The sequence below is a fragment of the Xiphias gladius genome, chromosome 16 (genome assembly GCF_016859285.1).
Source record: "Xiphias gladius isolate SHS-SW01 ecotype Sanya breed wild chromosome 16, ASM1685928v1, whole genome shotgun sequence".
NCBI lineage: Eukaryota > Metazoa > Chordata > Actinopteri > Istiophoriformes > Xiphiidae > Xiphias > Xiphias gladius.
The window spans coordinates 11428434-11444242 of NC_053415.1; the positions used below are offsets into that span (position 1 = coordinate 11428434).

Sequence of the window (15809 nt, forward strand, 5' to 3'; positions counted from 1 at the left end):
GGAGAGGGTTAGCTTAGCTCGCTAGCCTAACAGTCCCTTTTAAAGCTTATTGTACAAATTAACACATTATCTCATTGTTAAATCTGTATAGAGTACACACAGGAATGTAAAAGCAACCATTTCACGGTGATGAAAAGAGACTCCAGGAAGCAAGGGTGGAAGTAACGAGTAACATCTACTGTTGTTACTGTAACAAAGTTATGAAGTTATGATAAACCGTGTGACAATGCAACAAATAAGAAGAGTCAAATGCTGAAGGTGAGAAGAGGCTGCTGGTGAGTCTGCAGCATCCTGGTCTCTGGCCTCTGGGGAGCCGACTATGCACAGAGGAGCCGGTCACACCTTACAGTCTACATATTGTACATGTTCTAAATGTTTACAGGGTCAGGGCGTGAGAGGGGGTGCTTTTTTGGTTAGCATTACCTCTGCATAGATAAAAAAAAAAGGTTGCATCTACCGTAACTAATTACTGGTTTATTGCACCATCCAGCGACCACAGAATGTGTCCCAAATCAAGCACACCTGCCATGTTGCGTAACCAACAAGTGCGTGCTGGCTCTGGCTAAACGCTAAATGCTAAAAAACTGATGGTGGATCCTTCAGCTGTGGCTTCTCCATTCGCTTCTGCCGTCAGTGAGGTGTGCACCAGCTTTCTGCTGTTTGTGATCATTCCTGTTGTGACAAAGCTCATTCAGCTCAGTATTTGAAATCTTGGGGCAGCCGTGAGAGGGCTGAGTGTACTTGTTATATTTGGCACTGAGAACGAACGAGCAGAGAAATGGGGTTTCGAGCAGATGGTGGAGGACTTTGCGGTGCACAAGAGTCACAGAGTGACGTTCCAGACAGGTGTGTCTACCAAATGACTGCTGTAACTCCCTGTACAGAGGAGAGCATCAACAACCACTGTGTTGCCTAGCAACGTAGCATTTTGTCTGTTATTGTCATCTGCAGCTGCTGTGGAGTTCACGTTGTTTATACATCGCCGCCTTTTCCATTGCTTTGTCCTGCTGTTAATTCTATAGGATGTGGCAGCTATTTGATTTATGTAGCTTAATATTGCTACATAAAGGCTATGGGCACCCATATTCCCGTATTCAAGGTGTTTCTATTATTTTGTCCACCCCATTTATATATATTGGTTGCTATGCCGTTCTCACCTGGGAACAGCACATATGCATTGAAATAGTAATAATGCACATATGCCTGTAAGCCTAAAGATGTTCTTTAATTTAATAATGTTACCATATATTATGATCACCATATAACATTTTTTACTCCTCCCCTTCCCCCTCTGAAAAATGTAACACAGTAAGGTTTACTTAGAGTACATTTTAACTTATTTAGTACTTTTATCTGAGTATATTTCTACACAAATTTTACTACTACTTGACCAGTGCTCTCTCCACCCCTGCCAGGAAGTCACTGCATCTGGTAAAAAAGATAAACCACAAATCGTTTTTTTTTACACTTTGGGTTTTATATGGATTAAACAAACGAGATATCATGTGGTAATTAGTGAGCTGTCAAGGTGGTGGTAGGAATTTAAAAAAAAAAAATGTTGGACAGAGCCAGACTAGATGTTTCCCCCTGTTTCCAGCCTTTCGCTAAGCTAAGCTAACTGTTTTCTGTTTGTAGCTTCATATTTAACCAGCAGATACAAGAATTACATCAATCTTCTCATTTAATTCTTAGCAAGATGGTGAGTGAGCGTATTTCACAAAGTCTTGAAATATTAATTAATAAACAAATTTAAGGAAACCTTACCTAAAATATTTGATCATGTTATTTCTAAAAACAAAACAAAACAAAAACAAACAAAAAAGAATATGAGCTCATATTCTAAAAATTGGATATTGGGCTAAAAAAGCCAGACCTTGCTAAAATTTAGTGAGAATTTATGCAGTGTAAGACAGCCTTTTGTAGGTTGGTAAAAGTATGTGTGTATGGTTGTTGAGCTTATATCTCAGGATTGAATTATGTCTCAATTTCTGCATAAATCCTGGGATGGTAATTCTAACAAATCACGCAACACACATAAAAAAAAATCCTGATTCACAAGGTCAAAGTAGCTCTTGTAGTTTCCCTGCTACAGTATATCAAATCAGTAAGTAACCCAAGTAGCGTTAGATTTAAGACCACATTAATTAAGCTTATTTGTCTGAAACCAGTACAATAATGATTGTATTTGTACTGTATATGTGTATGTCCATATCTCATACTGTTCAACAATAACTTGAGAAAAAGACCACAAAAGGCCTGTAGCTGCAAATAGCCACATATACAGTAAGTCAGCAAGAAAGGCCATAGACGATTTGACATATGACCAACTGTAATTGCAGCATCAAGTTCCACTGTAGAATATCTAATTCAATCCGCATGCTTCACTTACATGGTCATTCCAATTGACATTAACAGATCCCCTGAGTGATCGCATGAAACTTGGCTGTACTATAAATTTACTCAAGACGTACAGTTCTAAAGAACACCCAGAAAGCCACACGCTCAGCAATGCATTTGATGCATCGTGCAATGTGCAATGTTTCATAACCACTGCAAAACATCAGAATTAAAAAAATTATTATTTAATCACTGAGCCAATCATGGAACACAGAGATATCAGACAACAGACAGCTCTAATAATTCTGAATTAAATGAAAAGATACTGCCAAATAGGAACATGTTGGATGAGGTATTACTTGTTTTATCAGACTAAATATTGTATGAGTAAGTGACAGAAAGTGATTAATCCATCTTAATCAGATATGCACACAATCTCTACACAAGATGCATGTTAACGCCAGGTGGAACGGTGGCCTTTGAAGGCCTAGTGTAATCACCTGTTTCTGATAAGCCACTTTCTTCTGTGCTCAGAAGTCAATACATCCAACAGGTAACAGATTTATAAGATGTGTGACATCTTTGAGCAGGCAGCCAAGCCTGGGGTTAGCTTGGCGTCTACTGCTGTATCCTAGCCACAGCTATCAGATATCTGATAAGGCCTGCTCTGCTCACCAGGACAGCTGATAACTACATTTCCCTGTCTGTTGCAGTTCCCCTTCATCCTGTTGGCAGTGTCCTAAAGACAAAGAGTAGATTTTAAGCATTTCTCGAGAAGGCAGGGATTTTTTTTCTCCAAATTATAGGTATCTCTCAGCATCTATTTCTCTCAATAAAAGATTCAGGATACCGAATATTGATCAGTAAGTACTTAGTAAATATTTATGCTTAACTAACTGTGTGGCTGCTTTTTAATAAGCAGCCACCATGGCTACCTGCTACGCTGCAACATAGTCTAACAATATTTCCATTTTTCCAGTCTGATGGTCTTAGTTGAAAGTCACACATTGTCTTTCACCTGTGCACCTTCCCGTTCTTGTTTGAAAAGCTCTGTTCATTTTTTGGGTTCAATGTTGTCCAGACCCACCACTAAGTTCTGTAGTGTTGACTGCTCACTCTGCTTATCAGCCTTTTTTTTTTTTTTTTTTAATCCTCCCCCAAACACCACCCAACAATTCTCAGTGCCAACTGATGCCAAACTGTTTCTCTTATGAAACCTTGAATCCATTTGCAGTAAACTATTAGCAGAATTTTATTCCCTTTTCTGCCCCACAGCCTTAGAACAAAAGCTAAAGCGCTATCAATTTATCAAGAACCAGGCAAATTGCTTGTGCACACACACAGACACACAGACACACAGACACAGACACACACAAACACACACACGCGCTCACACATGCACAGAGACGCTTTCAGCACACTCACGGGGATTTTGGGCCTTAGAGCTAGCCATTAATCAGAGATTTAGCCGTGTGTGTGTTTGTGTGTGTGTGTGTGTGTGTGTGTGTGTGTGTGTGTGTGTGTGTGTGTGTGTGTTTGTGTGTGTGTGTGTGTGGAAATTGAATGAAGAATTTTGTACCTGTCCATCCAGCCAATACAGTCTTGCAGTCTTGGTCCAATGCACCTAGGTAAACAATACAGGACAAGCACAGAGTTAAACCACAAACACTCAGAGATTTTTAGTTTGACACACATCTGAAAATGATGAGACCCTGAAGTAAATTCAGCAAAGCAATAACTAATAGGCAGAGTCAAAACCCTTGAAGGACCTGTGTTAATCCTGTGGTTCTATCACTGTCTGTATCACAAGTCCAGCACAGGTTATCCGTGCTAGACTTGTTTACACAAAATCTAATGAGTACTGTATCCTCTTGTCAACCCAGTTACAAAAGATGGGATATGGATATGGAAGGGGTGTTCAGCAGTGCATTACATAAATAGGCTGTTCTCTACGCTACACCTACACATATTCTCTAGGTTATATTTGCAATATTATATTATTCTGGGTTGTAAATTCAATTTCTGGTTTATTATCTGTAAACATCCCAGTCCTTCAAATCAAATGAAAGAGACTGCAATAGTTTTCTACACTGTTAACATAACAAAAACTTGCTATAAATAATTTTCTACTGTGCTTTTTGCTACTTTGCTGGTTCGATGATGCAACCTTAGTAGTATAATTTAATATAATAAAATAGTCATTTAAGAATAAAAGTGGAATACAGAGTCTGACAGGTCACAAATGCTGACTAAAATTCCATTTTTCAGGAAGCCCCTCTGTATTACAGAAGACATCTTTGGCAGCCTTCACACATTATATAACATAATCATTCACTTATCATTTATTATGCACTAACAGAAAAATACTATAAATGAGCCATTTTGAAGTTGGCATTTATAAAGAAGTAGTTTTTAAAGATAGTTTGGAATTTGTTCGTAAATTTTTCTTTTTTCTTTTTCAGTAACAGTGAACAGGCTGTGTTTTGATCTGGCCGAAGCTGGAGGGTCCTATAGTTGACTGTACCTTACAGTAACACTGTCAGAACTTACTTTGAACAAAGGCGCTCACTCAACAATGAAATTGATTAAATTCTACCTATGTGGAACTGCAGTGCCTTGTATCTGTCAATTTATTGACTTGTCGAAGTAACTTATTTCATTCAACTGTAGAGTTTGGTGCGTTGCTCATATCCCTGACTCTCCAAGCTAACATTAGCCACAGTCTATTGATTTCTGTTATCTGTCCACTACACTTTTTATTGCTCTCTGTCATAACATGCAATGTTTGAGTGTGTATGTGTAAGTGTGTAGGGGTAAGCATGTACATGCCCTAGGGAGACTAAAAAGTGCCATATCACAATATCTCCTCATCTTTTTTTATAACTCATAAACTTTGAGGAGGTGCAAAGAACTGAAATTTCACTATTTTCTTTCTTTCTGTCTCCTTTCCTCAATCTCTTTCTATATATTGCTTTTCAGTTCATTTCAAATAAATCTAATTAAACTTGATTCAACTTTAAATTCTGCTTTCTTCAGAGTCATTTTGTCCGCTGAGTGTCAAACACACGTAAAGGCAGTAGGGCATAGAGGCTTTTGTGTTCAACTCTAGCTTTAAACTTTAAAAGCCCAAGGTAGGCTGTTGCTTTAAAGCCATGGGCATTTCTAGCACCAAACAACAGGATCAACAAACCAATGTGTTTTCCTGATGCCTGTGGGCAAACTTGAAACAAGAAGTGAGTTCTGAACTAAAGCCTTGTTAGCTCTTCTTCAGCTCAAACTTTCTAGAACTCAGTTCTGTTTCAGAGTGACAGTTTACAAAGCTGCACTGTCTTCTGATGAAAAGCAAAGATTTCTGCTGGAAGTGCCACCACAGTCCACCTGTGCTGATGTTTCGAATCCCCCATGTGCAGTGTGCACTACTGGCATCATATGCAACCACTGACCGATTTAAGATTAGCTCCAAATTTTGTTGGGTCTTTTGAATGTTTACAAGTAAAGAATATTAGTTTCTTCCAGACTCTGTCTATGTCTCTCCCCTTTCCCTCTCCCTCAGCTGGTGTTTTTGAGAGGTGGACCTGTACCTGTGGCAAAGTGGCAGCCCGGTGTTTTCCATTTACGACTACACTGCTCAAGCAAGCTGGAAGCTGTCACTCAGAAGAGGATAATTAACATATAAGGAGGTGACATAAACTCCCTGTGGAATTAAATACAAAATGTTGTCTTACCAACCTTTGATCAAAATTACATTGAATGATCAGTGACTAGTGAGCAATGGAGAGTGGCCAGGTAATTCCCCAACTCCTCTCACCTTCAATCTTTTTCTCTTCTCTCTCATTTTCTGCCTCACCTCTTTATTTATCTATCGTATCCGGCAAGATGTCGGACCATCCTTTTATGTTTGCAGGACATGGATAGTAAAAAGGACTTTGCGTGAGTATGCGCCGTTCAGTCACTATTTATGCACTGTTTATGAAAGCCAAATGCACTTACAGTGAGAGAATGAGAAATTTGAGCAAGAATATTCTGTTAGTACTCAGTCACCCCAGAAAGTGCCACAGGGAAATTCATTCAAGTGTCCTTGTGAAACAGGTGATGCTGGAGGCTTGGTGATGTGGTGACTACTTTCAGGGCTACTCGGTGAGCTACTCAGGCTGGTGAGCTCACCAGTGACATGGTAGCACTAGCAACCCACAGTAGCCAACCAAACAGGCTGGCTTGCTAACTGCACTTAGATATAAGTTCCGCAATAAGTTAACACAGTTTATTCAATAGACTTACTTGTACCATTAACTCCTACCTCAAGACTGATTGTAAACCACACCTGTTTTAAGAGCAGCCTGGACTCTAGCAGAGTTTTATTACATTAGATGATGCAATAGAGCTAATAAATTAGGACTCTGTGGCTCTTAGTTTGACAAGTGAACAGTATGAGGACGGTTTGCAATTTTTCAATGGTGTGAATATATCTGTGAGCAAATCCACTAGCTGCAGCCACGCCAGTGCAATTAATTAATTCTGGGCTGAATCTTGCTGATTTAAAGGCTGGTGTGACCAGGCTCTTAAGGTTTGGGTCAGGAATCTTAGTTAGGAGGAAGGTTCAAAGCAGGATTGGAGTTAGGGTTAAGGTTTTGGGTTAAGTAATGAACCTAGTTAATGCATGTTTTTAATGTGTAGTCCTGTATCAATGTTTTTGTGACAATCAAGTACTTTTTTTTTTAAGTGAGGAGATGCTTGCTAGTCTTGCCAGATTTAGGTGCAACGGTAGAATAAAGTTTCGGTTGCTGTTGAGAATGAGCTCATCTTATGTTGGAATTAATAGCACACACACACACACACACACACACACACACACACACACACACACACACACACACACACACACACACACACACACACACACACACACACACACACAGCACAACTCTCTCATCATCAGTTCTGTGAGGTAACAGAGACGTCAGTAATGACATTATCTATTATCTTTCCTGGTCTTATTTTATCTTAAGCTGTAACACTCAAATTACCCATTAAAAATAAATTCAATAATTAGTAATAATTAATTTTAAATGTTTCAGCAAATCTCGCAATTGATTTTTCTTCATAATTAGCCATTAGTCATCCTCTCACACAATCTTAGATAAAAAAAAAAGGTAAAATGCTCCATGTTTTTTGGTTTTATCTAGGAAAATGGTGACAACATTGGACATCACAGTGGTTTGGTTTCTTTTGTATTTTACAAATTGCAGGAATTGACTTTTGATTTTGAAAGATTGCGGAAAATATCATACTTTGTGGAGTAATGTGCACTGAACCCCTGACCTGTGACCAGTCTTTGTCCTGACTACACTTACCCCTGGGTGCAGTTGATATGGCAGGGATGGCATTCATTGTTGGCTTCAGCATATTTGAAGATGAAGCTGTTGGCACCTTGAAGGCCATCGGGACACTTTTCCACACAATTTGGACCATCCTTGAAATGAAGGCATTTCACACAATGCTCTGGGCCCTATGGGGTGTGAGGGGAATAAAAAGATGCATATTGTCATTTTGAAAACATACAGTAATTCTGAATAAATTGCATATGTGAAGTTTATTTATAAACATCAGCAAGGTGTTAAGCAGCCATTTGGCAAGGCACTGCACTGACAGCTATTACTATTTTTTTACTTTTATGAAGATGATTACTTGGAGCATGAGTGATTTCTGACTAAGCCTGCTCTACTGGATTGAAAAACGTCAAAAGTTTTTCCTAGGCAGTTTTGCAGTTAGTGGCAAGTGTCATTCATGACAACTCTTAGAATTTCCCAGCAACTCTGACTACTTCATGACTGGTGGGTGTGGAGATAAAAAAAACATGTCTTTTAACAACATGTTCAGCTATCACTGGTGAGTCTGGCTTTCTCTGGAAGACTTTCAGTCAGAGATGCTTAGGTGACAGTTTTTACTCGCAAATTTTGAACCCAAACTTCCTGTATGTAGAGAGGATTTACTGTAGCTATGCCTGACATCATGAAGTCAGGCAAAAATGAGAAAAAAAGCAGTGTTGCAAATTTATGGGATGAGATATCTGCTGTTGCCTCAGTTTGTAAAGTAGACTGATTGATGGGTATATTTCTACGTGACTGACTTGCCTAGTGCAGCTGTCTTAGCAGCTGTATAAATGAAATTGTTGTACTTGCATCTGTGTAGCAGTGAAAGTGAAAGAGAGCAAAAGACAGAAGGGGAAAGCAATGAGAAGAGAGACAAGAAGAGTGAAAAAAACAGTTACTGTCGAGTAATAAGGGAAAGTGAAAGAGAGAGAGTGGACATGGATGCAGCATAACAGAGCAGAAGAAAGAGTCAGTAAGAGTGAGCGAGATATAGTGTGAATAAGAAAGAGAAAAAGAGAGAAAAAGAGGGAGAGGGATGGGAGGGAGAGAGCAGACGAGACACATAAAGCGGTGTGAGCGGAGCAGGCAGATAATAACCATCGCTCACAGCACACACAATGACCATAACAATCCGCCTAGAACGGGATTTATGGAGCTAATATAGGCGAGGAAGGATAGGGGAGGAGAAGAGGAGAGGCGAAGAGCTCAGCGCTCCCAGACAGGCTTCGTATCATCAACAGGCCTAAAGAACATCTCATTGACAAACAACACAAACACACGCATACTGTACAGAAATACAGTGAATGGAAAATCAATTCAACAACCATGCGTTTCACTCACATATATACACTTACAAGGATGTCTGAATTGCACACAAATGCACACATTAACATTATCAGATATGTATACTGTGTCACTGTATATATTGACACATTCTGTATACTTGACAAATACAGGCAAGACAGACCTTGACGGCAGATAAATGCTTTGACATGAGGAGGAGTGTGTATGAGTCCTTGGTCATACATAACCTGAGGTGATGTCTGTGCATGGGCTTGCATGTATGTGTGTCTGTTTGTGTGTACGTGTATGAGTGTGTATCTACTAATGGCTCTGTGTGTGTTCTTTTAACTTCTGTGTGTGTGTGTGTGTGTGTGTGTGTGTGTGTGTGTGTGCGCGCACGCGTGTGAACATGCACTCACTCCGGCATAATTATGCAAATTGAAAGTCTCGCTGCTCTCACTGGCTTTAGTGTTGAGCCGGGCACTTTTATGAGTGTCTTCCCACCCATGGCTATTAGTGTGTGTGTATATGTGTGTGCATATGTGTGTGTGTCCAATAATCCCTTCACATCAGCAGGCTAAATTATGTGACAGAGCAAACAAACAGTGTTTTGACCAGCAGGGTACTGGAGCATCCGAAAAATGACAGGGATGCACCGTGTTGCGACCGAAGTACCCTGCTGTAAATTTAAATTGGTCTGGTTGTGCGCTTAATGCTGAGGTTTGTGTGTGATGCTGTTGGATATGTGTGTATGTGTATGTAGGTATAACTTCTGCCTTTTCCTTTCCTTCTATGCACAAACCACACGACTACTGCAGGAACCCTTTTCTCTTTATGGTGTCAGCGCTTATAGCCAAGACTTTTAACAGGCAGCCACATAAAGACTTTTCAAGGCGTAATCAGGAAAATCAGGAAGGATTTGAAATATATATTACCATAGTGCAAAGACCAACTCCTCATACCCTATATCTGTTGAAGTCCTAGAATATCACTAGCATTATTTCAAGCATTACTGATGAGGTGGAGATGAAAGGTGTACGGACGCAACAGGGCGGAAAGGAAAAGATGGATGAGTAGCTTCTATGAATATGACAGTGGTCATTTTAATTCAGTGGTCATAAAGGAATAGAAAGCCACTCTAGCAGATTCAAATGTAATTTATCTAGATGTTGTATGTTGTACTTTTGCACTTCAGAAAATTAAATCTCATACACATTACACTGTCATAAATGTACATGTGTGTGACTGTATGCATGTATGTACCTTATATGAGCTATAATATACCTTTCAGAATGTGTGAAGTGTCCCTGATGCTCTTAGATGGCAGCAGCATTTTACCAGAGAGAGAGGAGGACCGTAGGACTTGAACTTGATAGAAAGCAACACGAGTGTCAATCTCAAACATACAGCTATACGGTTCATGAGGTCACTGTAGAATTTTACTTTACAACGGCTTTGTAACTTTTCTTCTGACTCATCAGAAGGATAATGGAGAACAGAGGGGAACTATAGGACAGAGCAGGAGGAATTAGAAGAGATTAGAAGAGGAGGGATGAGAGCTCCATCTTTCCTCACCCAAGGAGGTTTTTCTGTACAATATTGTCTGAATTATCTTATATTCTTTATATTTCATAATCATACAATAATATTTATCAAACATAGACTTACAAGTTACTAAACAATTCAAAAATAATTTTCAAATACTTAGTACAGGACCACCATTGCAGAGGAGGGATTTTATATCCAGTCGTAATCACAACAAATATAATGAGGTATGAGCATGAATGCTAATTTTGAAGCAGTGAGTTCTAGTGTGTACTGGGCATTCGTAGGAGATTATAGACAACAGAATCACCTGTGGTGAACGCATGTTGCATGTGACTGATGTCACAATCTTCTGCATTTGTAACTTTACTTCACATTTTGTGGTGATCCGTGTCAATTGTCTTTTGCAGAAATTTACAGTGAGGTACAGTTTTCAGTAGAAGATTTGAGTTGAGCTGAACTGAACAAGGCTTAAGTGTTTGGAGATGTAAACATACTCCAGTCTTTCCATAAAGACACAATAATAGGGCTTGTTCAAGATGAAAAGCACCGAAGCTCAAGCGTGCTTGTGTCCTGATCAACAACAGCAACTACTCTAGATCTACCATCATAACCTATTCTGGCCATGACATAGCCTGTATTCATTGCTATCATCATATCTCCAATCTCTATCCACAGAAGGCATTAGGCCTATCAAATCACTGTGTGTAAGCTGTAATGTAATTTCTATGGGCACTGTGGCTATAACATGATTGCTGTAATCCATTTGTGCTGCACATGTGACATTTATACGAAGTCCAACAGGTTACCCTGGGACATTTCCATTACACACAGTTTGACAAGTCATACACACACACACACACACACACACACACACACACACACACACACACACACACACACACACACACACACACACACACACACACACACACACAAATAGACAAACACAGGCACACATAAGTACAGCATGAAAATGTACAGTGCTTGTATATGGGAATTACAGGATGCCAACGTAACAACCCTGTCTCCTAGAAATTCTGTTTCTATGCAACTAAATTGCAACAGCAAAGACGTTTTGTAGGAAACTTAATTGCTGGCTAGATTATGTTCAGAGGCTACGTTTGTTTTGAATGAATGATGACGATTTATTAACAGTGGATTCACCAGGAGGTGGCTGGGTTGGATGGTGGGCATACAAAGCGCACAACTGTCACACCAGAGATCAGGCTTCGCAGAGTCCAGTCTTTTGTTAGGTTTAGGCAGCTAAAGTACTACGGTTAAGGTTAGGGAAAGATCATGGTTTTGGTTAAATGTAAATAAACATCTTGTGTCTGAAGTCACCATCAACTTTTTTTTGTATCAAAACAAACCACAATCTTTCCCCAACCTTAACCAAGTGCTGTGATTGCCTATACATAAACATAAAAAAGTTTGTAGTAATTATTCTACTGCAAGATCGGATATTGTGGTGGAAAACAAATACGTTTTCTGTGAACATTTTAATGATGCACTCAGTATCAATGTATTTGCAACTTGCCAAATACTGTATGTAAATTAACAACATATCCTCATTATGTTAATAGAAAAAATAATGCGGTCGCAATTACACTTCCTTCAAAATATATTTGTTGTTGCAGTTTAGTTGTAAATCATCATAATTTCTAGGAGACGGGTTGAAAATGAGGACATACTGAAGTAGTTGCGGAAAAGTCATGTATAAATATATAAACTTTTATATAAGCCTCAGGACTTTTCAAGTAATTAAGAATCCTCTATATGGCCAAATAGATAAATAAGTACAAAAAAAAAAAAATTGAAAATATCCTCTAATGATTTTGCATGTGTTCTGGTTAACTAGTTAAAAGTATTTACACAGCTGACAAAAATCATTCCAAAGTACTTCGATGTGCCTGCTCAAAGTTTTGAATTACTTGTTTCTCAGACTGCTGCAGGTAAGCTACTGGTCTCTGTATGTGTTTTTGTTTTCTCTATATAGCACCCACCTTCCCATCACTTGTCGAAGAAAGTCAAGTGCAGGGCAGTGAGGTATCAAGCGAACAGCAAAGACAATCGAACCAACAAATCTCTTCCAACAACAACAAACACATTCTACTCCAGCCAACCACCATACATTTGACATAGATAACTTTGGCCTTTGCTTCCTGTGCTTGCACACTCACACAAACATTACAGTAGTTTTAGAAAAAAAGAAAAGTTCTACCCTTCTAAACAATATTGGCCAAACTATTTGACAGAGTGTGATGGGACACAAAAGACAGCACATGGCCCCTCAGGCTTGCATCTGTCGCAAACTATCCCTTTCTATCAAACAGCAAGAAAAGATTTTAAGAGAAAGTGCAGGATCAGGGGCCTCATGTGCCTGTGGGTGTAGTGTTCACAAGAGGCAGACAGATATGAAGGTCAGGGATTTTTTTCACTCTGGCATTTTTTCTAATGTACAGCTGCTACCAAACAATCGTTCAACAAGCTGCTTTGCTTCTGTAAGAGCTTGTGAAATGCATAAGTTTGCTGGGAGCACAAATGCCCTTTGAGGAAAAAGAAAAAGAAAAAGAACAATTACACTTCGAAGTCAGCTGGGATTGGCTCCCTGTCTCCACCCAACCCCTCCCCACTTCCCTCAAAAGCATAGGCTGTATAGCTAAAGGATGGGCAAAAAAAAAAAAAAAAGAATTGCTGTCCTTGAATGAGTGGTTTATGGTTCACATAGAATAAAACCCCAATAATATACACACATACACACATTCACTGAGTACATACACTTTGCAGATCGTACTGATCTGAGGTATAACAGTCAGTTTTGCTTTTGAGTCAGAACATGAGACATAATCAATAGCAAAGCTATTTGATTACCAATACAATGAATATTCCCTGTGGTCAAGATGACCACAGCTCCAAGTCACTTGGTTTGTGGTAAGTGAAGCAATGCTCTGGCCTTAAATACTTTTCTTTGTGGGGGGGGGAAACTATCCTTTAAAAACATAAATCTTGATTCAGAAAGTCATTCTTTTTAAACTGACTTGCTATTTACAATATAACTCAGATTAGTCCCGGCTCTGTTGCTTCTAACTTTAAGAAAAACAGAAATGCTGTTCATCTTTGGAATAATGCCACCACGTATATTGCCTTTTATGTTGAATGCTATTCCTCTTTAAAAGCTAGATTAAAGGAAATGTAAGCAAGCTGTTCAAACAACAGGCCTCTTTGCTATCTATATTAAGAAGAGTGAAACTAATGCTTGAGTCTGCCTCACCATTGTTTTCCAACGGAGCAAACTTACCGGACCGTGGCAGGTCAAAGAGTCATCGTCAGCTCGCTCGCACTGGGCATCACACTCCACACACACTGACCCGTTGGCATACTCTCGGATATCCCTGAGAGAGGTGGAAGTAAGGGAGGGAGGGAAGGATCAAGATGGGTGGGGACAGAAAGGGAAACAGGGGTGAGCGACAGGAGGGGGAGCAAGACATTATTCGTGAAATAGAACAAATAGAACAATGAAATGGCTTTGTGCCCTCAGCCAATATGGATGTTACTTTTTTTTTAGAATAGAGACAATAAAGCTTGTGTTACTCATTTAGTTTTAGCCCTTTTAATAAGATGTGCCTTTTTGCTAGAGTTGTAGATATGAAGGGAGCGAAAACGCTGAGCAACAAGACTTCAGACACCTCTATTCCATGTCTATTCCAATGACTTTTCAACCAAATGACTGTGGCTATTAAAAGCAAAGACTGTCTCAAATTATTTTTTCTTTCCCATTATTCTGGTGTCATGTTTAGTCAGTGGCTGGAAATCTGAGAGCAGTGTAAAACCAGTTGCTCTGTGGACCCACAGATGATGAGTGACACCTCTTTACCACATAAACTTCTGCCAAATACTAAAAGAAATCATTTAGACATTACATGTCTGTAGTATTTAATGAGATAAGTAATGACACTTTCTAGCATTTACTAATTTTTAATTGTTTACATCGTTTCACCAAAACAAAAAAAAATTCAAATGTCTAACACATATTAATATCAGCTAATCTCCCTGCTAAAAATGCCAACATAGAAAAATTATTGAATGTTTCAGGTGACTGACAAGAGAAAGAGCATAAGGCAGCACTAACATAAGAACACTCAATTTACTACAACTTAGACTCCATTTTGACTGAAGTACATTACGGCTTCATGTTTTTTGTTATGGATTTTAAAATCGGCAGAATTACATTTACATTAATTATAATTCTTCAAATTCAGTGGAAATCACCTATTAGAAAACTTGTGCAAAAGAAAGAAAATTATCCAGTGGCTGCTATATAAATCCAATCTCAATGTCAATCTCACATTTTCTGTTCCAGAATGTTCTCTTTAAGAGCTTTCTTACTGCTGAGCACAAGTTAGGGAATTATCTTTTTCAATCAGTAATGTGAATCAATTCAGAGTTGCCATTCGCAGAGCAAAGAAGACAGACGGAGGGACGGACACAGAAGAATTGTTGTGGATAGATCTGTCTGTATCAGTGTGCTAGTATGAGCCTTGTTTCTTACAATGCTTTCTTTGGAAACAAAGGTCAATAAGTAGTCATAGCATTTGGCACACACACACACACACACACACACACACGCACACACGCACACACACACACACGCACACACACATATATGCATGCACACACACTCCTCTTACACCCACAAGCATTGTAGCTAATTAGCTAACTATAACACGGATCGCTCAGCATCACTCAAGGGGTCGACACAGTTGAAAGGTGCAATACCTGTGAGGGGTGCAGCATTTTCAAGAATCAATTAAATTAAGTGCCTTGCTATTCAATTTCTAAAATCCCCTTATAATAGTAGAACAACAGAGTGGCCTCCAAAATTCATTAAATTTGACTACAATGCAACTGAGTTGGCACTTTGCCTTTGTCACTACAGGACAAGGAGAATGACTTTTGGGTACTTCTCTTTGGTCAGTGAAAGAAAACAGAATGTTCCATCTTGGCAGTGGTAAAAAAAGGAATTGGCCCAGTGGGATCTAAATCAAATTAGTATTAATTATGCTTCATCTGGCCTTCGGAAAACCTTCGGGGAGGCAAGGGAGGTAAGCTTTTGTCTGGGTGTGTGCTAGTTGAAATAGTAAAGGCTGCAGTGTGGCTGGAAGATATCATTCATGCTTAAGACTCATAGGCTATTGCGTGATGTTCTGCTGTGTTCTGCTTCCCTGTGTTTTCTGTCCGTTGTGGGAGAAAGATGCAGCAACACATTTGCAG

At 39.3% G+C, this 15809-nt stretch overlaps 1 protein-coding gene across 1 annotated transcript in view; it reads right to left on the reverse strand.

Moving 5' to 3' along the window:
* The window catches only part of LOC120801644 (receptor tyrosine-protein kinase erbB-4-like), a 302300-nt gene that overhangs the window by 54234 nt on the left and 232257 nt on the right, over nucleotides 1-15809 (reverse strand). Inside the window, 3 exon segments of the mRNA XM_040148804.1 lie at nucleotides 3917-3961; nucleotides 7689-7843; nucleotides 13837-13930. Coding sequence (XP_040004738.1) covers nucleotides 3917-3961; nucleotides 7689-7843; nucleotides 13837-13930 — 294 coding nt within the window.